The following is a 27,198-nucleotide window of genomic DNA, read 5'->3' on the forward strand; positions in this document are numbered from 1 at the left end:
TCCTCCCTGGGATCCTTTTTTTTTCTTTTTTAATTCATTTTAAGGTAATTATTTATTTGTTCCTATTTCATCAATGGAAATATTTTTCTTTAGAGAATGCAACTGGATATTATTTTAACAAGTTTGCAAGATCATACCCATGTAGCCTCCTTACTTGGCTATAGCTCACCCTCTGATGCTGCTGACCTCTCTTCTGTGTGTACTGGCTACGGAAACCTGTCAGATCAACCTTATGGCACTCAGAGCTGCCATCCTGACACCCATCTGGCTGAAATTTTGATGAAGACTCTCTTAAGAAATTTAGGATTTTATACAGTACGTTGCTCTTTTTTCTTTGTGGTAAAAAAAGGAATAAAGCTTGGGTTTGTTTGTTTATTTGTTTTGGAAGGGGAAAGGATCACTTCAAGTCAAGATATTTTGACATTTAGGCACTAATGAAATAAATAAAACTCGACATTTTACTTCCCCAAAGGGGAGAAACATGTCAGATCTTCTGAAATACTATGAGTACCAAGTGATTTATAATTGAGAGATTTATTTTATCATTTTATCAATTTTTTTGGTGTTAGTGTACAAGAATATACAGATACAAATAATCAACAACATTTTGCAAGAGAAATGAGGAAGAGTATTCTAATGAGAATTGACATTACCAGACATAATCTTATAATTAAATAATATGATTGGTACTATCTAAGAATAGGCTGGTCAGTAGGAGAGAAGACAGTGGACACTATAACTTTCCTTGTATTAGGATACCATTAATTCTTACTTTATGGTGTTTCTTAGATCTATCTTTTTTCCTTTCCATTTCTGTGGGTTTTAACTCAGGCCATCATGACCTAATGCTAATAGCAGATTTGCAACTGTTTTCACTGTTGCTGGTCTCTTCTCAGTATCTTACTGCTGAAATAACGTTGTCATGTTAAATAATGTCATTGTATTAAGTTAAAACCTTTCAGACCCTTTATCATTTGGATTATACGGCACTCTCATTTGAGCTCATGCACATGGCACACCTATCTCCTGCTTGCTCTTCCTGTCTACTAGTCTGTGACTTCTTTAAGACTTCACTATTCTAGGAAGCCTTGCCCAAGTAACCCCATCTAACCATGTAATTATATTTACATACCCTTCAGCAATTTTTAGAGTTAAAGTATACTGTGCAACTTAACTTTGAATTGTTTGTATATCATTTCATATTGTCTCTCATTATGTCTCTTCAGGATTAGGTCTGTATACTCTTTTTCTTCAGTACAAATCTTAATGTTCTGTTCTAACCATGTTAAAAGGTTGTTGACTAAGTCAAGTGGCAGTTGTTCCTACAGAATTATTTTCTCTCAGATTTAAGAATGTAGGTTTGATCTGATGTTTGGCTAAAAATGGAATGGGAACAAATGTAAGGAATATTTTTGCTGAATTAAAGTAGTACTTTTATTATGTCATTATGACTAAGCTAGATGTGTATGTTATATGGAAAGGGCAGTAAAATACTACTTTTGGGGTAAAATAAATTATTGTGTCTTTCTGATGTGATTTATACCAAATTTATCATGTTCTAAGATTTTAAAATAATGGTGCTTATCTTAATCTGTTTGGGCTTTTATAACAATGTCCTGGACTGGGTAGCTTATAAACAACACAGAGTTATGGAGGTTGGAAGTCCAAGACCAAAGAGCTGGCAGATTCAGTGGTTTCTGCTTCTTGGTTCATAGACAGCTGTGTTCTTGCTATGTCCTCACACAAGGGAGCTCTCTGAGGTCTCTTTTTTTAAAGGCACTAATCCCATTCATGGGGGCTGTGTCCTCATGACCTGTTCACCTCCCAAAGGCCCTACTTCCAAATACTACTGGTGTATTAAGTTTCAACATATGAACTTTGAGGCAATACAAATATTCAGTCTCTAATAGTCCTTATTTGGCAACTTATAAAAGTTGCTTATATAGCAAAGGCCTTAAAACGTTCTGAGACTCTCTCTTGCATATTATAAACATAGACCATATTTTGTGCATAAAGATGTTTACCACATCATTATTTGTAAGAAATAATAAAAAATTAAGAAATTGAACACAATGTAATTATACATATATATGCCTTACTATTGAATTGTACACTTGAAACTTACTGGATTTTGTTAACCAATGTCACTATAATAAAAAATAATAAAATAATAAATAAAAAATAAAAAGAAAAAAATTGGAAACAACTGAAATACCTAAAAATAGGGGAATGGTTAAGTAAATTATGGTATATATACTCAATGAGATATTATATGACTCATAAGTTTTATATACACATGGCTTATGAAAATGTAGAAATATTTGTGAATTCATTGGAAAAGAGAAGAATAAAAATAGAATAAGCAGTATTGTGAAGAAGTCACACAAAATCAGGAAAGAAATACACCTGGAAATATTAATAGTGATTTTCTTGGGGTTGTTGGCTAAATGGTGATTTTAAACGTTTTTTTAAAATACAATTTTGGTATTTTCTAAATTTTTTACACCGAACATTTAAAAAAATATTCTTAACTTGAAATAATTTAAAACTTACACAAGAGTTAAAAGAATCATTCAAAGAACTCCTCATGCCCTTTGTCTCTCTGTCTGTCTATTTATCCTTTTTCTAAATCAGATGTCATGCTGGTTATTCCTAAGCTCTTAGGCATGTATTTCTTAAGGACATTCTCTTAAATAACAACAGAAAAATTATTGAATTCCAGAAATATAACATTGATGCAGAACTGTCATCTAATACACAGTACATATTTAAATTTCTTCAGTTGTTCCAATAATGTCCTTTATAGCAACCCCTTCCCAATCCAGGATCACAGATTATATTTAATTGTCATATCTGTTTAGTCCACTTATTTCTTTTGTAATCAGGAACTAATTTCTAAGAATTGTGTTCATAGAAATTCATAAGCATGTGAAAAAACCTTTACACAGGAGGTCTGGAAAGCAATAGCATTAAAATGTTGAAATATGTTGTCTTTAGGTATTGTACTGTTCTTCTGTTTCTTGTTTTCTTTATTTTCAAAGTTTTTGTGGTGAAATATCTATTACTTTTTTAAAATGGAAAAACAAAATGGCTTGATAAATCTTATCTAATAGCTAATATAACAGATTTAAAGATTGATAATAGAAAGGAGATAATGGTTTCTTAAGTCAGAATCATTTATGGTAGGACATCACTTTTCATTTTCAAACACTTCAAATATAATCTTCATTTACTTATTATTTTAGGATCAAGCATTTGGAGAGCTAGAAAAGAATAGTGATAAATTTCTACTTGGAACATCATCTTCGGAGAACAGTCAGCCTGCTCATCTTCATGAACTGCTGTGTTCACTGCAGAAACAGCTGCTGGCATTTTGCCATATCAATAATATTAGTGAGGTATGTGGTTCTTTGCCTTTCATGATGATCTCTCAGGGACCTTGAAACTGAGATATTTGGTTAAGCCATGATATTTTTGTACCTTGAATCTTTCAAAGTAGTAATTTAGCAACTTTTTCCCCTCAGAACTCAAGCAGTGTGGCATTGCTTCATAAACATCTTCAGCTCTTGTTGCCACATGCCACAGATATTTATTCACGTTCTGCAAATTTGCTCAAAGAAAGTCCTTGGAATGGCAGCGTTGGAGAAAAATTAAGAGGTGTGTTTGGTGCTAGATTTCAAATTAGATCAGAGGTTGTAAAGCAAGAGTCCTTACCCTTTCCAAAGCCTTAAGAAGGCCTGAAACCTCTGAGTGGAATAGGAATGATCTTGAATCTCCTTCCTATTAAAGATCCCTTTCATCTTGGTTTAGGGATGATGGTGACAGGAATGACCTGATTAATCTTAAAAGATGCTAATTGGCACGACAAAGGCCTAATTTTAAGGCATTGGATGATAAATGGCATAAAGTGAGATTTTTATCTGCTATTTCTTTACTTTTCTTCAGCATTTTCCAGTGTTCCTCTTTCCTTCTTGAAATGCTTTCCTTTCTGTGGGCTTCTGTATAGTGATAATTCTGTCTCTACTCATATTTCTCTGATCACTATTTTTTGTTGGTTTCTATGAACTCCTTTTCCTTGGACATGCCCTTCAATCTTTAGGATCCTCTGACTTTTGCCTTCAACCCTCTTTTCTCCCTGAATGATCTTATCTGGTCCCATTGTCTTTAACCACCATGTATATGACTCCCACATTTGCACTTAGCTGAGAACTCCTTTTTCATACTAGAGCCTTTCTCTAGTTACATACCCTTGGTTGTGTAAAGGCAACTAAAATTCAATATATCCGTCCAAAACCAATTCATCTCTGAAGTTGGGAAAAGAAACTGAGAGACTAAAACCATTGCTTACTAGACACCTCCATTTTGTTGTTGCCCTGACATTTAAAATTTAATTCTTTCAAACTGAGCTTATCTCTGAATGGTCTTCCCTGCCCCAAAATGCAATGAAATATTGAGACAAAATTGATTTTAAACCAATATAGATAATTAAAAAAAATGATGCTTTGAGATGATCTTAATTTTTAAAAAAGTAAATTTGGTTTAAAAAAGTCTTCCCTCATAAAATGTAAGCACCGTGAGGGCAGGAATTTTTAGGTCTTTGTTCATGGTTGTATCACTTTCACCTAGAACAGTGCTTAGTATATGTAAGTAACTCAATAAATACTTCTTGAATAAATCTAAAAGTGAGGATAAATTTGTGAATGAGAAATTCATAATGCGTTTTAAGGGAAGCAGCTATAATCCTTTGAGTTTGTTGACATGAGGATACGAACGCTTTCCCACAAAGTGTCTGTTGGCACTTTCTGAAAGTGAGTAAATACTAATACTGTACCAGCTACCAGGTAGATGTTCAACAGAGTCACTAACTTAGTGTACTGTATGTAGTACAGGCTAAAATAATATTTCTTAGTTTTTTTTTTTAAGTTTGTAATAATTGATTTATGTTGAATTTCTTACCCTTCATAGATGTGATATATGTCTCAGCTGCAGGCAGTATGCTCTGCCAGATTATTAATTCCCTACTGTTACTCCCTGTGTCCGTGGCTCGGCCTTTATTGAGTTACCTCCTCGACTTGTTGCCACCTCTTGATTGCCTTAATAGACTCTTGCCAGCTGCTGCTCTTTTAGAAGACCAAGAGTTACAGTGGCCACTTCATGGTAAGTAAAGATGGTAAAAAGAGCAAATAATGCTTTTGAGAAAAGTTGTTCCTTTTGCATATATCAGGTAAATTATATCTGACACTTGGATGTTTTATGTAATGAAAAAAATAAAGTTGTTATCATCTAAGAGCTTAGAGTCTAAACTGGGAAATGAGAAAACATAAGAAGTTGAGAAAACATAAGATATGAGAAAACATAAGAAGTTGCTCATATATACCAGTGTCATGAATAGGGTCTTTATATGGTCATCAGGTTCGAATAGTATATTTCATTGATTCTAAGACACTTTTTTTTCAAGTTTTTTGATAATGATTCATTTAGTCAATCATAATGATTCATTTAGTCAGTCAATCATAATGATTCATTTAGTCAATGGATTGATTTGATTCAAAAGTTTTTCTTAAATGCAAAGGTTTTTAGTTTTAAATCTCTATTCGATAGTAAAATATTTTATATTTTAGTTGAATATGTAGATAACTAAATGCAAAAGATAGAAATTGGGAACCTATTTTTCTGTGTTTTCCTTTTTAGGTGCTTTATAGGAAATAGCATTCTGGTTTTAGGCATGACACTTGAATTTACTCTTAATTTATAAAATGTTGATGATTCTATTCAGTTGAATATAGCTTAAAATATCATGTTTAGAAAAACATCAATGTGTTTTCCACTGAAGTCTATCTATTCTAAGGCTATCAAAGAAGTTTCATTACTGAAATCCTAAAAACCTTTCAAGTTTAAGTGAGGCCACATGTTTTATTGAAGAGAACCCTGGACTAATGCATAAAAAGATCTAGATTTTAGTTTTGGCTCTGCTAGTAATTTGGCTCTATGATCTTGGGAAAGTCACTTATAACTTCTTAAAGCCATGGCTTTTTCTCTTGGAAAAATCGGGGTTGGACAAGATAACCTTGAGGGCTCGTCTTTACTTTAACGTTGTATGGTTCTGTGATGACTTGATTTAAATGAAGTCAAGTGTCAGGGTTATAACTGCAACTGGACATTGATTTAGGCTTTATATATAGCAATTCCGGATTTACTCTTTTCAAAAGCATCTTAGAACTTGCTAAGATTCATTGTATTTGTATTAGGTGAATTAGGTATCATTTTATTTTGGATTTCTGCATCTATGATCATAAATGATATGTTTTCTATAATTTTTCTTTTATTCTATCATTGTATCATTTTTACTATCACCATTATACTAAACTCATAGCATCAACTTAGAATCTTTTTTATTCTTTTTTTCTGAAATAATTTGTGTAAGATGGGGGTATCTCTTCTTGAGTTTTAGAAAAGTTTATATAAAACTATGGTGTTTTTCGTAAATAGACCTTGGCTATTTTCTTAGAGTTTTATTCTCTTGCAGCTTTTAGTCTCAGATCTATTTTGGAAATTGATATTTTTTTCTAGAAAATGTCATTTTGTGGGTTTTCAAATTTATTAACATAAAATTGTTAAAATCTCTAGTGTATCTGTGGTTGCATTCTCTTTTTTGATTCCTAATTTTTGAATTTGTGCCTTTTATTTTCAGGATTAATTTTATTAGAGGTTTGCCCATTTTATTAAATCTTTTCAAATAACCAGTTTTGGGTTCATTGATCTTTTCTGTTTTTTTGTTTTTTTTCAATGATGTCATCGATATCTGTTCTTATCTTTATGGCTAAGTATAGTTTTTTTATTCATGTTTATTTTTGTAATGTGAAGAACTTCTAAAAACAAATGTACAGTAAGAACGCATGGGTTTGGATATTAGCTCAAGACAGTTCTGAATTCAGGCCTTAAAAATCATTAAACAATACTAAATGTCATTTTACTAGATCAACTCATGTTGATTTTGGAGGGAGGAGCTGCTTTACTCTTATGGTGAAATTTGATCTGAATAATGAAAAGTAGGAATAGACTACCTTGGGATAATTCTTTCATATACTGTTTTAATTTTAAAATTAATAACTTTACAAAGGAAATTTTTATTCAATAGCCTAACTTATTTGAATGTTTTAAATTAGCCTAGTAAAGAGAACATATGCAAAAAGTATTATCGTTTGTTTTCTTGATAAAATTATTTTGCTTCAATATGTTATTGCAGTGTAATAGAAATGAGAAAGCTTGACAATCTTAAATACCAGGTGAAGACACAATTACTAATGATTTTGTCTTCAGGAGGGCCAGAACTGATTGATCCTGCTGGTGTGCCCTTACCTCAGCCAGCCCAGTCCTGGGTGTGGCTTGTGGATCTGGAAAGAACAATTGCTCTCCTTATTGGGCGGTGTCTTGGTGGCATGCTTCAGGGCTCCCCTGTGTCTCCAGAGGAACAGGATACTGCATATTGGATGAAAACACCACTTTTTAGTGATGGTGTAGAAATGGACACCCCGCAGTTAGGTAATGTGCTTCTCTGCAACATTTAAAATACATGCTTGTGTTTGTACATCCATTGGAGATTTCTCTTATTCTGGGTTTGCTGAATAGAGAACTAATAGAAAACAGGGTAGGGGATCCAAGATTGTAACTTGAAGTCCTTAGAAAAACAGTTAAACCTTACAGCATTGTATAGTGAAAAGAGCCCCTGAACTAGGAAAATATAGGCCTGGTCCCACTCTGTCATTATTTATCACTCAATGACTGTTTGGGAAAGGCATTGAACTCATAAAAATGGGAAAATGCTTGATTACTTGTGTTCTTGGGCATGAAGGTTATGAAATTACTTCATACACTGTAAAGCTCTGTAAGATTATCTACCATGACTTACCAGTCAGTGCTCAGTTTGCAAACACCTTTCAGATGGGAGTGGCAGTTGTTCTCCTCCCAGCCTGTCCTGCTTTCATGCTGGTGTTACCTTGTATGATTCCTCATTTTTTCCCTCCCTGTTTATGATGCCTTTGGGGATTCCTTTTTTCTGCCTCACCTCCCATTCTTCTACTTTGCTGGTAGGCTAGCATCTCAGACTGTCCGAACATGAAGATTTCTCTAGTTCCTGAACACATGATCTAGTCGTTTTATCTAGGATTGATCCTTCAGTCTCTCTGGGCCTCTAATTTTGATCCATGAAATAATGAGATTAGATAGCCTATATGATTACATTAGCTCTAACATTCCTTATTTCTCTGATTAGAGAAAGAGACTCAGAGAATGTCTAAGAAGGAAAGTCTAAGAAATCTCAATCAAAGAGAAGCTCAAGATGGAAAACAAAAAGTAGAAACCAAGACAAAAAATCACAGAAACATTCTGATTTGGGTTGGAGGGTTGGAGGGTAGAGTGAAGTGAGCTGTTGAAGATTTTCCTCCTTTTCCAAATAGAAATATATATTCATCATTTATAAACCAGAAGGTGAACCTGGCCATAACTAGTGAATGCTAGACTGGTACTTTATGATACATTTGTATCAAAAATTTTTTTTTAAAAAGTAAAATCATGGTTCTTCAAGGGATATTGAACATTGTAAAGATGTTATAATGTTTAACTCTATGTTAGTCCTAAATGTACTATTGAGGACAAAAATATTTGTATCTCTACCTTCCTCTTATTTCTCTTATATTTACTTTACTCAGTTAACTGGCCTTTAGTATGAATAAAATCACTTTCAGTTTTAATCTTATTTTTCAGTATTTAAATTATAAAATCATGAACTATTAAAATGTTATATTTTATGTGTAAATATTTGCATATTTTAGGAAAAGGATGTTTGTCCTTTGTACATATGTGATCATTCAGTTATATTATGGGTTAAATTGACTTTTGATATTAGCCCAGGAACCTATCATTTAGAGAATCATTTTGTTTTTTAAACGGAAAATTAATTCTGAATGCCAAATGTCCCACTGAAAAGTTAAGAACCACCTGAACAAATATAAATCTCAGTTGAGAAATTTTTCATGGTATTTTTGATCTCTCGAATCATACTTAACTGCTTGTTTTCCCTTAGGTCTAGAAAAAAGAGAAAATTCTTGTCTAGTCTCTTTTCCAGACTAGGGGACTAGAAAATGGGAGTAGGTCCCACTTTTCTCAAATTGGATATCATTCCATTTTGAACAAGAGAGTTCTTTGTTATACAAGACAGTGTTGCACTTGTAGTAGGCCCTGCCTACCAAAATGCTAGAACTCCTTGGAGTACATTTGGCTACACATTCTTCTGGAGGAGATGGAAAGGATGATACTTCCTTCAGTTGAGAAACATCAAAGAACTTTGTATCATCTACTTAAAATGGTTTGAAATGTATCATTTCATATGCACTAAATAAATGCGGTATGATTTTATTTGTAGCATCAAAATTTATGAGGTTTAAAATTGATAACATGAATAATTTTTTTTTTTTAGATAAATGTATGAGTTGCCTATTAGAAGTAGCTCTTTCGGGAAATGAAGAACAGAAGCCTTTTGATTACAAATTGAGGCCTGAAATTGCTGTCTATGTAGACTTGGCATTGGGTTGTTCAAAAGAGCCTGCACGAAGCCTTTGGATCAGCATGCAGGATTATGCTGTTAGCAAAGGTAAGATGAAGAGGATAAAGGGGGTTGAATATGTAGATGGCTCATGATACTCATATATATGTAATATATATTAATAGAAAATCACAGGGATCACCCTATTTTTTATAGAAAAAATTTATTTTTCCTCTTTGTGGAAAATACCCTAGGTTTTATATATATCTCCACTGTGGGAAAATCGAGATTTATATAAAAGTTAAATCCAGAGGCAATAATTTTACTGAAGGGTTCCAGGCAATGTAAATGGATTTAGTATAAGAGTCTTATAATGAATTTCTTCCCTTTGCAAGCCCTGGTGTCCGAACTGAAAGGATGTGTATATAGAAGTTTAAGCTCTAAGCCTGGTCATTTTCCTCCTTTCTAAAATACTTGTGTACTTCAGAGTGATGGTGAAGATAAGTTTGAAATAAAGTATACTATTAAGTACAGTGGTAAAGTGCCATGCAAGTATGTAGTATTTCTGTTTCTAATATTTAATTAATAAAATTAATTTTATGTACAAGTTTCAAAGAATATACCTGATTTCTTTTTAGCTCCTATGTTTTTTAATGGTGACCTAGATTATTCAGAATCACATCACCAATTATCTTTTTCAATGTTATATTTTCTTATCCTATCTTTAGTTCCTCTCCCATCATTTGGATTTCCTTCCTTCTGTGATAAAAATGTTAAATACAGTTTCAGCTTTTGTTGTCTTTTATTTTGAATAATAAAAAGGAAATGAGATACATGTTCTTTAGATCTTCAGAACACCAGTGAGTTGACATCTTTGAAAATTTAATCTCATCCAGTTTATCATTTATTTATTTATTCATTCTATTGTATTGACTGCTACCAGAGGTACAAAAGTATGGTAACAGGAGAAAAAAGTTTACATTCTAAGTTGTATTTTTGATATTCATGTATTTTCATCATTTGCCTGGAACGTGCAGTTAGGTTTTCCTTTATATTATATTATCACTTGTTACATTTCAGTGAGAACTTTTAAAAACTAGATGTAAACATAAGAAATAAAAACTCATTATATGACTTCAATTGCTTATACACTGTAGCCTAGACTTTGTACCTGAATAGTAAAAACATTCTGTAGTTCTTGATATGAAATGACCATAACTTTAATGAGGATATTTTATTTATTTATTTATTTTTAGGCGAGGCAACCCTTGGTTGACCTCACAGATTGCAAGGACCTTGTCAGCTTACAATCCCTTATTGATTGATTGATTGATTTTTTATTTTTTATGCCTACAGCACTTGGTCTTCCTAGGTGGTCTCCCATCCAAGTGCTAACCAGGCCCGACCCTGCTTAGCTTTCGAGGTCAGCCAGGATCTGGCTTGTTCATGGTAGCATGGCCATAGACGAGGGTATTTTAAAAGAGGCTATTACCTTAAAAATTGCATTGGTAGATAATCCCTGTTAAATTTGTAACACAACAAAGGGTGTTACTTTAGTTTGCTTTTTAAATTAAATATTAGCCTTCTTGAAATGAGGTCCTGTTTGATTTTAAGTTGTCACAGTTCTCAGGATAGCAAGCAGTCCCTTGGTACAGGTGATCTCTGAAGAACCTAATGCAGAAAAATTTTGTATGTGATACAGACTGTCATTTTAAGATTCTTCGTGGCCTGTAAGACTTTCTAAAATCTGGCATATTTATATTGTCTTTTTTTTCACCCATGAAATAGGCAAATCTGAGCTTTTTTTTACCTAAACATACAGAAATGACTAGAAAACCAAAATGTAAAATTTTATCTCTTGAGGTAGGAATTTTAAGAAAGGATTAAGAATAAATAAAGTTAACTTGGGGCTTAGTATTTGCCAAGGGTGTTTTTCGTTCGTTTTGTTTTTATGTGGCACAGTAAATCTGTCAAATTAACAGAGTATAGCAGACATTCTGAGAGTGTAATAGACAGTAAACCTCCTATTCCCATTTGGAATCTACTGAATGTGTTTTATTTTTTTAAGTACAGTACTGGTATGCTAACATGGAGTTAAAGAAAGCACCTGACTAGTTCTTATTTAATGCTGTGATGTGGGTTTTCAGTTGCATGTACTCATTTCTGTGCAAATGTTATTTCATTTCTTATATACTTAAATGTACATGTATTCACAATATCTACTTTCATGGCTTCAACTACCATATGCATACTAAACTAATTTACTTGCTATCTCTACTAGGACATCTAACAGATAGTATTCAAAACCAGACTCTTGTCTTTAGCTCCCTATCCCCCAAAAGTGTTTGTCCTGTCTCAGCCAACCATATCTTCTGATCCATCAAGAAATTCTGTCAACTCTACCTTCAGAATACATATGGGATCTGAACATTTCTCACTCCCTCCTTGGCTACTGCTTTTGTCTAAGCCACCATAATTTCTCACCTGAATTACTGCAATAATGACTTCTGCTATTGCTGTCCTTATAGGAAATTCTCCACTCAGCTGTCAGTGAGTCTTTTAAAACACAGATCTGATAATGTTATATTTCTGTTCAAAGCCTTCTGGTGGTCCTTCCTATTTCTCTCAGAGTAAAACCTAGAGGACTTGCAGTGGCCTGCAAGGCCCTGTTTGATTTAGTCCCTGCCAGCTTTCTAATGTCTCCTACCACTCTTGTCCATGCACACTTTGCTTCAGCCACACTGGCCTCCTTGCACTCACCTCAGGGCTGCTACACTAATGTTTTTCTGAGAGGACACTGCTGCTATGTGGCTTTTTCCCCTACTTCTAGATCTCTTCTCAACTGTAGCCTTATCAGAGGCCTTCCCAAACCTGCCTATATAAAATAGGAATCCCACACAATGAGTACTCTGTTCTCTTTACCCTGATTTATTTTTCTCTATAGAACTTGTCTGTCATATTGATGTTTTTATTATCTACTTGCTCAACTACAACTACAACTCTCAACTACAATATAAGCTCTGTGAGATCAGACTTAGTTCTGTTCATTGCTGTATCCTTAGCACACAGAACAGTGTCTGAGATCTTTTTTTTCTAGTAGCTGCATTTGTTAAATAACTGTTTAGAAAAATAATAGCATGTGGGTGTTGTAATCCAACTAAAGCTATTAAAATTACCTCTGAACTGTTTTCTGAGCCCTTTTAAATGTCAATGCATCATTTTTATTTTCAGATTGGGACAGTGCAACTTTAAGTAATGAGTCACTCTTGGACACTGTGTCTAGATTTGTTCTTGCAGCTCTTCTGAAACACACAAATTTACTTAGTCAAGCATGTGGAGAAAGCCGGCAAGTAACTTAAAACTATCCTCAGACAAATATTATCTCTCATGATGTTAGAAATTAGGTAACTTTTCTATTTTGGTTCTTTATTTAGATATCAACCTGGTAAAAGCTTATCAGAAGTGTACCGTTGTGTGTACAAAGTTCGAAGTCGTTTACTTGCTTGCAAGAACCTTGAACTTATTCAGACCAGGTCATCATCACGAGACAGATGGGTAAAGTTGGAAATCAGTTAATTTCTATGTTTTTCTGCAAGCTGTGAGAGATAGCTCCATATTGGTTTACGTCAGGAAAAAAAAATGTACCTTGCTTATTGCCGATGTTCAGTAAATGTGGAGTAGTTCCTTTCCTAGTGAATAAAATGGACAAGTAAAAGATCAGGGGTTTATTTAACCCCATATTTATCAAGTATGATACAGCTGCTAAGGAAATTTATGTATTCTTAGGCTGTATAAATAATAATAAATTGAATTGTCCAAATCATATGAAATAATATTCCTTTATTTTATGCTGATCAGACCACATTTGAATTATTTTATTTAATTTGGGGTGCCATAATTTATGAAGAACATTAACAGACTACCTTAGATTGGTGAAAAGTCCAAAAATTATCTGATGTAAGAACAGGAAAATGTCAAAGATGTTTATCCTAGAGAAGTGAAAACTAAGGGGAATCATGGAATAGCTGCCTTCAAATACTTAAAGAGTTTTCATGCAGGAAAGGAAATAAACATGTTCCTTGTTGTTCCAGAGGGCACAGGTAGGACCAGAGGGAAACAGTTGAATGGAGAATCATTGTTAGCTGAATATAGGAAAAAAAGCCTTCTAGTACTAGAGTTGCCCACCACTGGAGGTAAAGATTGAAACCTCTTATTATGTTCCAGAAGTAATTCATGCACCAAAAGTGAGATGATTTCTAAAGTGCTTGGTAATCTTGATAATGTGATCCTATAGTTTTAAGTATAAGCCTGTATAGTACATCACCTTCAGAAATGCTTACTTTGAAACTTTACTTATACATTAGATGCTTTGCACTCTATTATTTAGATCTTAGATGTTGTTTTATTTATTTTTCAAATTAATTAATTATTTTTTTAATGGTGACATCGGTTAATGAAATCCAGTGTTTCAGCTGTAGATCTTATAGTTTAAAAATCAAATTCTGTGTTTATATTCTTTTAAATTCATATATTTTAAAAATCAAACTCTGTGTTAGTATTCTTTTGGCATGCCCCGATTTAATATTTGTGAATCTGTTTGTTAGTGGCCTTGAAACACCATAAAATGTATTGATTTGCCAGTATGTTGAGGCTCAGATTTTAAACTCACATATTATGGGGATAATGACTTATGCATTACATGAGTCTGACTGACTGCTCAGTATCCCCATCTCTGTGAAATTCTGAAGTTATTTACTGACCATGAATCACAAAATAACTTTTATTATGCATCCGAGGATATCATTCAAATTTTTCATTTGTGCTTTATACTGAGATTTGTGGGAGAAATAATATAGTACCATTATGGTATTTGTGACCTTTAGCACCTGTTGAAAGAACTCTTTCCTCTAGATGACTGCTAGGTAGCATGACCACTATGAGAAATAAAACTAACATTGTCCTTATCCGATTTCTAATTTTTGGTTTCTTCAGAGGCAAAGTAAAGAAAAACAATACTGTTTGTATAATTGAAATATGCTCAGAGAGTAGAACCTAAATGTTCTCACCAAAAAAAAAAAAGTTTAAAAACACGTTTTAAATTAGAATTATTAAACATTTTTACAGAGTGATGATAACATATATAACTTGATAACTTGAAGAAGACAATGGAATCAAAATTCATATTCTTTAAGTACCTTTTATAACCCATAAGTTGCAGCTTAGTAGAAGTTTTACAGTTGAATTGCAATATAAATATCAATTTATGGCATGACATTTTAATAAAAATACTGAGAAGAGAGAGTATATAAGTGTTTTGTGTATGTACATTCTTTCTAACTTTTTTCTACTTATCCAGTATGTCTCTTTTTTTTTGTAGTAAAATTCATGTGTTATTATTGATATTAGCAGTATTTTCCATGGTAAAAAAAAGTCGAGATTTTAATGAAGTTTTTCAGAGTTTTTGAAAAAATATTTAGTGTAGCTCTGATCATTTCTTTAAGATCTCAGAAAACCAAGACTCTGCAGATGTTGATCCTCAGGATCATTCATTTACTCGGACCATTGATGAAGAAGCTGAAATGGAAGAACAGGCTGAGCGAGACCGGGAAGAGGGGCATCCAGAGCCGGAGGATGAGGAGGAAGAACGGGAACATGAAGTGATGACAGCTGGCAGTGAGTACACATCTTACTTTACAGATACACACCATGCCATTCTTTTTGGTAGGGAAACTGACTAGAGAAGACAAAGGCAAAAGTTTCTCTAGATTTTCTAAAAAGGTCTGATATTATACTGGTGATCTGAATTTATATTAGCTAACGTTTCAGCTCTTAAAATTGTCCTAGTTCCATTATGAAGCTATTGAATGGCATGTTTGGGGCTGAAAAGTTCTGGAAGCAGGCTTTGGGAAGTTAACTGTTCCACTGATTCTTATGCATGAAATGACGCCCATGAGTCATTGGATGAGGTAATTCAAAGTATGTCCTCGGGGGTGGGGGGGTACCAAGTTGTCTATTGGCCTGGCTAACCTCTGTGTGGTGAGGAAGAGAGCCTCTTCGTCTGCCTATTAAGAGAGCCCAGTTATTTTCATATGTAGAACTTTCAAAATTATAAGTTTCACCTATTGACTACACTGCTGTTTTCAGTAGAGTGCAAAAATATACATGAGAATACTATTGGCTGGGTAAATAACACTTCATATTTTTATATTCCGAGGCTACAGATAGTTTTTTAAGGTAATCATTTAGATATTTAAAGAGAAATATCAAAGCTTTTAAAACATTTGAGTGATTTGGCTATTTTAAGTTAAAGCGTGTATTTCCTTTGTAGCCTAAAATGTTATGGTCAGCTCTGCATTTGTTGTTGGGATTGTCTGTATATATCAATAAATTGGACACTTACTTTATTATCAGTATATTTCTGTTCTGGATACTTCTAAAAATGATTTTGAGATGACATAACACAAGACCAAAACCCTTTAAAACAAAAGGAAAAAATAAGGTCTAAATGGAGAAAAAGGGGTTAGGGATGGGGGCCAGAGAATAATTATTTATTAAAAACTTAGGCCAAGGGAACTTCTACAGTTGAACCTAAATTTTAGCTTAAGAATTCCTGTAAGCAAAGGCCAAAAGGGAAAAAACAGTAGCAAAGTATAGCCCTCAGTTATAGTAACAGAGAGTGTAACAGTCATCAAAGAGTAATAATTTTTAAACTAGCTACTGTTTTTGAGCAGCTGTTATATGCTGGACACTGAGTCAAATGCTTCACATAAATTAACTCATAATCCTCAAAAGAGTCTTATGAGATGAGTTCTAGTATTACCCTATTCTTAAGATCACAAACTGAAGTTTAAGGAGGCAAAATTACGTTCCTAGGGCCAAAGATAGTAGCAGCTGGAATTAGAACCAGGTCTGCCCAAAATTCCAGTGACTGTTCTTTTAATTACTTTAACAGATTTCCAGCTCTGAACTCTGTGTTTGTTGCTTTGGTTTTTATAGAGATAAGGGACTTTCAACAACATAATAAAAATATCATCATAATAATTCTCTAAAATACACATTCATTTTTAAATTTTTTTTTAAGTTTATTGAGGTGACATTGGTTAATATAATTATCATTTTTAAAGTTTATACTTTCATATTAACAGATGAATCTAGTATTTTACCAACTTTTCTGCCTTGATTTCCCATTAAGAATATCCTCTTCACTTCAAATTTGAATGAAAAAAAATTTTTCCTACTGTGAAGTATCTACTACTGCATCAGAATCTTGTTACATCCACTGACTTTGTACTTACAAGTTGTGAGCAACTGACATCAGGTGGACAGTCATTTGACTTTGGAGGCAATCTTGGTCATATATTATAACCAGATTCTGTTTCAGCAAAGACCTTTAATGGTTGTGCTTATTTGAGACATTCATGATACAAGAAAGTATGGGTGTTAGGTATTATATGGAATTTGGAAGGGGAAAGAGGCCTTTTCATCATAACTACTACAGCTTAAATTTTGACTATTTCTTTTTTAACCTGACATTTTTCATAAGCAGTTATTTTTATCTAACCCAGTGCTTCTCAAACTTTTGTGAACTTCAGAATCAGCTAGAGGGCTTATTAAAACACAGATTGCTGGCCCCATGCCTAGAGCTTCTGGTTCAGAAGGTCTGGGACGGGCCTGATAATTTACATTTCTAACAAGTGCTCAGATGATATTGATGCTGCTGGTCTAAGACCACACTTTGAAAACCACTAATCAAATTCATAAATGTATAAATAGAATTAACCAAATCAAAAATCTATAAAGGCATAAATATTTCCTATTGTTATTTTCATGAAGTTATTTTACATGTGATTTTAACTTACTATTTTTGATATAATTTTAACAGTTACTATGCTATATTTAATGTCTAAAAAATAATTTTTCCCTCTTTCAGTAAGTTTTTGGTCCAAACATTTTGACTATTTTTATTGTTATTTTCTTTGCTCTTCTCTCCCCATGTGTTAAGACCTTGTTTTTGTGTTGCATGTTACAGAAATCTTTCAGTGTTTCCTCTCAGCCCGTGAAGTAGCTCGTAGCCGAGATCGAGATAGAATGAACAGTGGGGCAGGGTCTGGGGCTCGAGCTGATGATCCATCTCCTCAGTCTCAGCAAGAGCGAAGGGTCAGCACAGACCTTCCTGAGGGCCAGGATGTGTACACTGCTGCCTGCAACTCCGTGATCCATCGGTGTGCCCTCTTAATATTAGGAGTAAGTCCAGTGATCGATGAGCTTCAGAAGCGAAGGGAAGAAGGACAGTTACAGCAACCTTCAACAAGTGCCTCTGAAGGGGGTGGACTTATGACCAGGTGGGACTGACTAGAAACTTAAAATATTACTCTCCTCCTTTTGTTACTTTATGCATTGAAATGGTTTATTCTGAAAGTTGGAGGAATATTCTGAAACTAACACAGACATCAAAGAGGAAATGCAAATTGACTAGGATGAATTAAAAGTAATGCAAGGAGTAGTACTGCTTCAGCCTGGAATAGATAAGCTTCTGGTTAAATGAGGATGCACAATTTTTGATATATGTAAATACTAGTAGTTGAGAAACATCTGAGGTTACTTATATGTTTCTTTAATTTAGTGGCATACAAATTATTTTGCTGTAATTGAGAAGGGCTTTGTGTTTAGACAAGAGTCAAGATTTCCCATCAACAGACATAATTACTCCTCACTGTATGTGTATTATCTCTATGCTGCTAGTTCCATTCAATTTTATGTTCACTAACAGTCTCAAATTGAAAAACTTTTCTTTGTGCATGTGAGACAGGAGTGAAAGTCTTACTGCAGAGAGCCGGCTAGTTCACGCAAGTCCAAATTATAGACTGATCAAATCGAGGAGTGAATCCGATTTGTCTCAGCCGGAATCAGATGAAGAGAGTTACGCACTGGTAGGTATACCTAGATTCAGTAAAGAAGGATATTTGTTTTTAAGGTATAGATACATAAGGCTTTGGTTAGAGTAAGTAGTATATGTTTGTTTTAGACATAAAAACTTTTTAAAAAGAACTTTTAAGAGAAAGAACTATATTGCATAGATATTTTCCATTTATATGTTAATGACTCTCAGATTTCTGTTTTTAGCTCTGACTTCTTCCTAAGAAAACTGCACATTCATATATCTGACTTCTTGATAGATGGTCTACCTAAACATGTCAGGTTACCCCAATCTTAATCTATCCAAAAATAAACTCATCTTTCTCCCAACCTTCTCTCATATTGCCTATCTTAGGAGGTGGTACTATTAGCTAACCAGGCTGGAAACCTGGGTTCATACAAGTGCTACCTAAACAAAAAGTTGTTTAAAAGAAATTTCTAAGCAAAAATGTTCCTTCTTAAGGAAATTCGAACGTCTTCAAGCAAGTTTCATTGTAATGTCGTTGTTCTTTCTCCTCTTATTCATTCCTATTAGTATCTTTGTTCTCAGAGTGCATGTTCCCAGTATTGCAGTCTAATGAGATTTTTCTCTGTCTTTTTTCCCCCCATTCTGATCAGTGTCATTAGTCTCCCAACCCTGTGATAATTTTATAACAGATCATGTTACTTCTCTACTTAAAACCTCCAGTGACTTCACTTTTTCTCAGAGTAGAAGCCTAAGTCTTTACACAGGCCTGTAAGACTCTACATATCCTGGCTGCACCACCTCTTTGATCTCCTCTACTCTCCTTGATGACTCTCCTGCCACACTGGCCTCTTGGCTTTTTGTGAATGTACCATACAACTTCCCCTTCAGGCCTTTCCTTGGCTGTTTCTTCTGACTAGAATACTGTTATCTGCATGGCTAATGCTCTCAATTCAAATCTTATTCAGCGATGCCTTCCCTGACTATTCTATTTAAAATTGCAATTTGCACCCCCTTCCACATTCTCTCTCCACCTTGCCTTGCTCTGCTTCCCCCTCATCCCCACAGTACCTAACATAATTTACTTATTTATTATATGTATTTATCAGTTTCTGTTAGCCTACAGTAGAGTATAAGCTCCTTGAAGACAGGAATTTTTGCTGTTTCATTCACTGCTGTATTCCTAGCACCTGTACCGAGTGCCTGGCACACAGTAGTCAGTCATTAATTATTTTTTTCAGTGAGTTAATGTTTAATAGATTTGGTAAAGTTTCTGTGCCCATTCCATCCTTTTCACTTTTTAATTCAGGCCGTTACCTTTGCCTGAATTGGTGGTTTTCAAACTGATCTCCCTACTTTTTCCAGTCCTTCTCCTTAGGCACTACTCCCAAAGTTAGAGCTCTTGAAGACACAGACAACAACAAGAACAACAGAATACCTGTTTGTCATGATACCTTCCTATTCAGAAACCTTAGTGACTGCACGGCCTATCCAGAAATCAAAGATTCCATAAAATGTTGCCTGCCTGCTTTTGGACCCAATTTTCTCCTACAGTAATCTGCATTTTTGCCATAGTAGTCCATCTGCCAGACCCCAAACACACCTCTTGAGCCTCTGCTCAAGCATTGTTTGCCTTAAATTTCTTTCTCTTGGGTTTTGTTGATTAAGTCCTGTCTCTCTTAAGGACTGGCTAAAATGTCAACTCTTCCAGAAAGCTTTCCAGGATTACTCACAGTGACTCTGTTATTTCCATAGCAGTTTGTTAGCAGCTCTAATAAACCACTAGTGGTTTGTTTCATGTTGGACATATGCATTATTAGTATTTATTTCCAGGAGACCTCTTAGAGGGTCTAGGGTTTTTTTAATGCCCCTAATATCTTCTACAATATACAAAGGATGATTGATAATTCATTTCAACTGAAATGAAAAGATAAAAGATGAGGATAGATGTAGTTAAAATGGCATACTTTTTGGAAACAGTGAAACTACCTTAGTTACAATAGGCTTAAGACTCCCTATCGATTTGACCTGGGGTAAGACATTTAACCTTTCTGAGCCCCAGCTTGTTTTTCTTGAAAGTGGGTAATAATACTACCTGTTATACTTCTATCATCTGGGTTGATGTGAAGAACAAGTTTGGTCATACAATTTAAAACATTTTGAAAATTATGTTTTCAAAACAATGGGAAGACAGATCAATAGAGGTAGGTTGAGTCTAGATTTAATTGCCAAGATTGTTCATTTAGTTTCTGCAGAATGGTTAAAAGATTAATAATTACATTTTTAAAAAAGATTAACTCTTGATTATCTTCCCTTATGGAATATTAAGAAAGATAGTATAAAAGGTGGAAAAGTGAAGAACTAGAAAGAGCAGATCCTGTTGTAGATGAACGAAGACCTGGGCTGGGCCTTCGGCTTCGGAGAGCCTGATATAGATGAAGAGGAGCAAGCAGTGGGGGCACTTTGGGTTTTTCTAGCTGAAATTTGTTACCCTTCTGTCTGAGGTTATTTAGGATTACCATTCATGTCCTTGATATCTAATAGTACTTCTTTTATTCTGAGTTGTTAGTGAATGAAATGCTTTCTTAAAATAATTGAAGTTAACTAGTTTAATGCTAAATCTTTGTTTTAACCTTTTATAATGAGTATTATGTGATAAATTATCTACTTCTCTGTCGTAGTAAACAGAGAATAAACCAAGGTAAACAGTTAAACCTAAGTTTAACTCCTTACTCCTCCTCCCCCATTTTACAAAGGATTTAATTCAGTGTACAAAAACAGACACTTTTAAAAGGATAAATTAAATGAATGATTTAGGGCTGAAAGAAGCTGAGAGAGGAAAATAAAGCCCTGGGTAAGATTTATACACCTCAATACACATCTGCTGGAGGTGGGCCACCAAACAGAAAAGCATAGTAAGTTACATAATTCACAGTATCTAAAAAATAGAAACAAACCAATTGTTCAAGGGAAACAGATAATTCTGGTTCTGAGGCCTGACATAAAATTCTTCCATGAGTCCTCATGGCCAAGGTACTGTGTGATAAAAATGTTTTATTGCATGACACAGTGATGTGTTCGTGAGCTGTTGTAATGGTCATTTCATGTCTGTCCAGCACCAAATGTCCTGTGAATATACTTATTTCTGGTGTGCGCGTGCCTTTTCTCTGTGTCTGTGTGTATAAGACAAAATGTATTTATCCACAATGTGGGTATGTGTGTCTATGTGTGTGACTAGGTAAGGATTTTCTATAATGACATTTCTAAGTGGATCTGTTTAGTCACTTCTGCAACCTTTCTTCTTTGCCACTAAATTTTTTATTGTCTGATAGAGTACACTCGAAATTGCTAAGACCATAATGTCAAGTCTGTGCATAAATTTTAAGTCATCTGTAGTTTGTATATGGTTGGTGGCTGTTTGTGTGAGCAGAGTTGTCTACACCCCCTCCATCCACCACACACACACACACACACACACACACACACACACACACACACACACACACACAAATTTTACTTCTGTTCTTCCTGACAGCCTTCACTGTTTTATTAAGCTGTCTGCCATTTCACCAGTTTGAGACTTTTTTATTTTAATAAGTTCTTAAAAACATTTTAAAAACTTTTAAAATACTACCAGAAGGCTTAGGACTATGTTGTTTTTCTGTTAGTGTGGATTCATCAGATTCTTTTCCTCTAAACACCTATCCAAGGCTAGTAGGAGTTTTGAAGAGTGAAAAGTGAGGACAGAGCAAGTAGTGGTTTTGGAAAATGAGACTTTGCTACAGGAGCTTTAGGCATCCAGAGGGTATTAATAAGATATGTTTGGAAGATGAAAGACAGATTCCAGAGAAGAAAAGGTGACAACAAAGGAAAACTTCTGCTCCTTTACAATGTTAATTAATGTATCCTTGACTTTGTGTTTTAGTGTCTTAGAACTATATGCCTGGACTTTCTTATAGTTGTTTTCAGAGGGTTTTTAGAGACTTTTTGTTGTTGGTCTGACTTGACTAGTGAATAAATAGCACATTGCGGTAATCATATAGATTATTTTTATTAATACTCAATTAAATCTTAATTTTCAAATACTTTTCACAACTAAATTTAATTCTTTGTTTATTTTTAACATAATAGAGTGGAAGGCGAAATGTTGATTTGGATTTGGCATCATCTCATAGAAAGAGAGGTAAGTATTAAGAAATATTAAATAGCTGGTAAAATTAGGGAGCTGTTTTTATATCTAATGTATTTAGATCTGATTGTTATTGAAATGTTATTGCAAAAAAATTTAGAAACATTTTATCAGAAGAGTTAAATGGACAATCACTTTCTTTAAAACATATACCCTATTAAAATATGGGAATGTCTAGGAGTTAATCAGCTCTATTTTCCATTTGTCATGTGTTTGACTTATTAAAAGTCCTATGGAACTCCAGAAGCAGTGCTTTACAATTATGGGGGATTGTGTACATAATTTGCCATGTTTTAGCACAGTGATATAGTTGCTATATAGTTAAATGGTTTTAACAGGGAGAACCCTTTATTCCATTTACCTCTTTACACACAAACCCACTTTCAAATTGAAAATTTCTAGTTTTCCTCTTTGCCTCTTAAGATAAAACATGTAAAAGATGAACTGATGATTTCTAAAACAAATGTTCCCATGAGGAACAATTTTAGATTAGAATGTCATCAAGAGTTAACCTCATTTGTTAGAAGCCCTGTCTTAGTGAGTAATATAGTTAACTCTTGGTTATACGTGCAAATGGATGGTAAGAACAGTTTTAAATAATGTAAATCCAAGGATAACTAAAAACTCTTTATTATTCTCTATTAACTGTCACTTTTATTAAACTCATTTATACTGTGGTTATGAAAATGTGAAATGTTAAAAAAAATTGCTACTAGTGACAATTTTCTAGAAGCTTGTGGGACAAAAAAAATTTTTCATGGTATTATAAGCCTTTTATATTTCAAAAAGAAACCCTTCTCTTGATAACTTCCTTGGCAGAATGTTCGGCAGCCCCCTCCCCACCCCTAGCCCATAGAAAAACAGGAATGAGAGAAGACACGCACACACAATTTTTTCATTTTTGTGTTTATAACTTAAAAGAAGAAATGTTGATACTTCTATAGAATATGGCAGTATTTTTTAATGAGAATGATTTTTCTGAACTATTAGGAATAAGGCACTTTTATTGAGTAGGTTTTTAAATTATGACTTCATTAAGGAAATTATAATAGGGAGGCAAACTAGTTATGTAAGTTTTCATAATATCATTTAATATGATACCAGTTTATTTCAGTAATCATTACATTTTAATGTTCCCAGGGAAAAATTTTGTTGAATGATTTGTTCCCAGGAATAAGTGACTAGAAAGTAAAATTACTATTTTAGAAAGGGTAGCAAAAATAGTCTTCAGTCTCATAAATCCTAGAGCTTGTGGATTAAACAATGAAAATGTACATTTAATAGTTTTACTTTATTTAATATATTTCCTTCTCCAAAAGAAATTAACATAGAAGACACATTTAAGAGAGTATATTTTGAAAGGAATTTTTTAAAATCATGTTTATTTAGTGACTACTCTCTGATCACAGCAGAATTTTTGTTGTTTTTTCTTTTGTTTTTGTTTCTTTTAAATGATGATAAAATGAACTACCCTTTTTCTTCCTTTATTTATTGTCAATATGGACTAGATGCCATAAGCCATAATACACCTCTCTTCAGTTGGGCAGATGAACCTAACAAGTCTGAGAAATAGTTGGGGCCAATCAGGTTTTATGATTCTGACTTGAGCTATGAAGGACAAACAGATATATGGTCAAGTGAGAATTCTTCTATGTGCTTTTTTTTACCCCTTTCCAGTATTTTGAAGGGGCAGAGTAACTTTTCCCATTTACATAGCTTTTCCATTTATTAGGCTCAGTGGTCCTGAGTTATTAAAAGCCTAGTGAGAGAAATTAGAATGTTTAATTATGTACCGTTTTCTGAAACTCAGTGGACATATCAATGACTAGTAATGGTTGTGTATACATTTCAGCTGTTCTTACTATGCCTCCGAAGATGACTCTTTGAGTGGGCCTAGTGCCTGTAATTTTAGTAATTGCTTTGGGGCTACTAGGATTCATGCTATTGAACCATGATTGCTGCTTTTCCCCTCACTCCAGTTAATGTTTCCCAATTGATCTAAGCTCTTGATCCAAGAAAACAATCATGGTAGCAAGGGGTAAAGCAAAGTGAACAAATAAATTTAGCTTGGCCAACTTGCTCAGCGCTATAGAGGCATCAAAGCTAAATTCTAAAACCAAAAATGTCATAAATTACTTTTAAAAAGATAGGCAAAACATATTTCTCCTTAGTGCCTCAGAGGTAACATGAAATTTGTACTCATTAAACACTTATAAACTGCTTACTATATGTCAGGCATTGTTCTCATCACTCAAACATATTAACTCATTAAATTCTCATAACAGCCTGTTGAAATTCTTGGGAAAAACTGTTAAATATGTTGGTGTTTCGATACTTTGATAGGTACTTAAAAGATCTGCTGTGGTTGTGCAGAACGGTTCATCCTTCACTGAAAGATAATACCTTTCTGCAGCTACTTTAGTTTTCATATTTAGGCTGAAGCTGATAACAGCAAAAAATGGTGGGGATACCAAAGCAACAATTTAAGAAGTAACATCAGGAATCTTGTTTAGTTAAAATACTGTATGATTGATTTTTCCCACCCTAGGTCTTTAAATATAGAGTTAGGGTTTCATTGCTAAAACAATACTGGAAACATTTATTAACATGTATGTTTTGTGGTATAACATGTATGGGTGAAATGCTTTTTTATCTATGCATTTCAAATGAAATTATGTAAAGAAGAACAGATATAAATGTTGTCTTCTGTATCATATTTCTCCTTTTGTCTTCTGATTCTTGTATGGTAGTGTATTTACTCCTTTTTGGCCAGTTGAGCCCCAGAAAAAAGAAGAGCTTCAAGCAAGTACATGATGGCATGTTTAATTTTTTTCCCCTTTTAGCTTGCCTACATATTTTATGATTTATAAAGTATGTATTGCAGCTCTGCCATGTTCATTTTGAAAATTCCATTTAAGAACCAAAGTTATAAGGACAAGTAAACAATCTCAAAAATTTCTTGTTGAACTTTATTTATATTTTCTTTACATAGTAGGTGACTCGGAATTGATATTAAGAATTGGGCTTAGTCACAATTACTCTATAGAAGCTTTCAATATACTTTTTAGACACAGCATTTCCTATATTCAGATATAGCAATACAGAACAAACCAAAGTTAACACATTGTTATAATTTTTTTAAGAATTAAAGTTCTTGCATCTCTCATTCCCATACCGTTTTTGTGTTTCAAAGTATTTTTGATGTCAGCCTCAGTGTTTTGGTTACAATTATTTATTTATCCTAATGCTTTCAGTTAAGTTTTTTTACCGTTCTTATATTTTATTCATATGAAGTTTTGTTTGGGTTATATACCTAATAAGTTGTATCCTTTAAATTAGAGTCGGCAAACTACGGCTAGTGAGCCACATCTGGCCTGCCATATTTTTTGTAAAAAAGGTTTTATTGGAACACAGCTACATTTATTTACATATTGTCTGTGGCTGCTTTCACACTACAACAGCAGAGTTAAGTCATTGCAACAGAGACTTTCATGACCCACAAAACCTAAATATTTACTGTCTGGCTCTTTATAGAAAAAGTTTGCTGACCTCTGCTTAAAATTGGAGAGAGGATTTAATTTTGGGTTTGCCACCCATTCTATAGAATATTTTGGAGTATATTAAAGCAGTTCACTAGTTGTAGGTTGTTCACAATTAAACTTTAGTATAAGCAGGCAATTGAAATTTCCATGGATCAGTGATTTGTGAGTAGATAACAGGAAAACGTTAAGATCAACTCCCATAAAATTAAGGAATTAGTGTTAATTTAGCATATCAATTTCTTTGTCTATATCCTCAGTTGAGGAAATTGGACTAGATAATCTTTAATATCTCTTTTTACGTTTTGGTTCTAACATTGCACATTTTATTTTCATTTCAAAAAGTAATTTATAAGTTATGGAAAAAAGAACTTTTTATTCTGATTTTTTATTATTGAACAAACAAGCTCAATGCAAAGGGCCAAAAACTATCATTTGTAAGTTAAGAATAAATCCAGATTCTGAGTGTGGGGTGCTTAAGGAAATGGAAAATGATATTTTTTACCTTAAACCCTACTTCATTCTTTAAATATAAATTTTAATTCAACATATTATGTATCTGTGACATTATTCTTTGGATTTTTACTCTCTTCCATTTTACATAAAAATATTCAGGTATACAATTTGGAGAAATTTTCAGATTGGTTACTTTTCATGTTTAGTCAAACTGAAAATTCAGCATTTTTTTATCTTAAGAATTCTTGCTAAAACATGAAAGGCAGATAAACCATATATTCTTTGCCATTACAAGTTATTCAGTAGAATGCATATTAATTATTTTATAGTTACTTTGTAATATTAGCTACCTGTTATGAATTTCTTTGTCTGATTTTACAGCCCTGGGATTTTACTGACACCAATGTAATAATGCAAAAATAAGTTATGCAATCAATATTGTGTTAGTTTGTTTTCTCTGTGGGCATTAGTGTTTAAGTAGTTCTCTTCCCAAACCTTTTCCATCTAGTTATATAACATAAATTTTTGTAATGCATATTTTATTGGATACCTTAAGATGCATTCTTAATAGAGAAATATGGGATATTCACAT

At 33.6% G+C, this 27,198-nt stretch overlaps 1 protein-coding gene across 16 annotated transcripts in view; it reads left to right on the top strand.

Moving 5' to 3' along the window:
- Positions 1-27,198, top strand: part of HERC1 (HECT and RLD domain containing E3 ubiquitin protein ligase family member 1) — a 163,095-nt gene that overhangs the window by 57,503 nt on the left and 78,394 nt on the right. For all 16 annotated transcript variants that reach the window (XM_039865348.1, XM_039865346.1, XM_039865356.1 and 13 more), the window contains 12 exons: positions 94-315; positions 3,246-3,398; positions 3,525-3,657; positions 4,966-5,157; positions 7,321-7,542; positions 9,476-9,649; positions 12,773-12,887; positions 12,976-13,096; positions 15,043-15,214; positions 17,571-17,883; positions 18,351-18,471; positions 22,554-22,605. In XM_039865348.1, coding sequence (XP_039721282.1) covers positions 94-315; positions 3,246-3,398; positions 3,525-3,657; positions 4,966-5,157; positions 7,321-7,542; positions 9,476-9,649; positions 12,773-12,887; positions 12,976-13,096; positions 15,043-15,214; positions 17,571-17,883; positions 18,351-18,471; positions 22,554-22,605 — 1,990 coding nt within the window. The remainder of the gene's footprint in view (positions 1-93; positions 316-3,245; positions 3,399-3,524; positions 3,658-4,965; positions 5,158-7,320; positions 7,543-9,475; positions 9,650-12,772; positions 12,888-12,975; positions 13,097-15,042; positions 15,215-17,570; positions 17,884-18,350; positions 18,472-22,553; positions 22,606-27,198) is intronic.

Source organism: Pteropus medius, unplaced genomic scaffold, assembly GCF_902729225.1.
Source record: "Pteropus medius unplaced genomic scaffold, Ma_sr-lr_union100, whole genome shotgun sequence".
NCBI lineage: Eukaryota > Metazoa > Chordata > Mammalia > Chiroptera > Pteropodidae > Pteropus > Pteropus medius.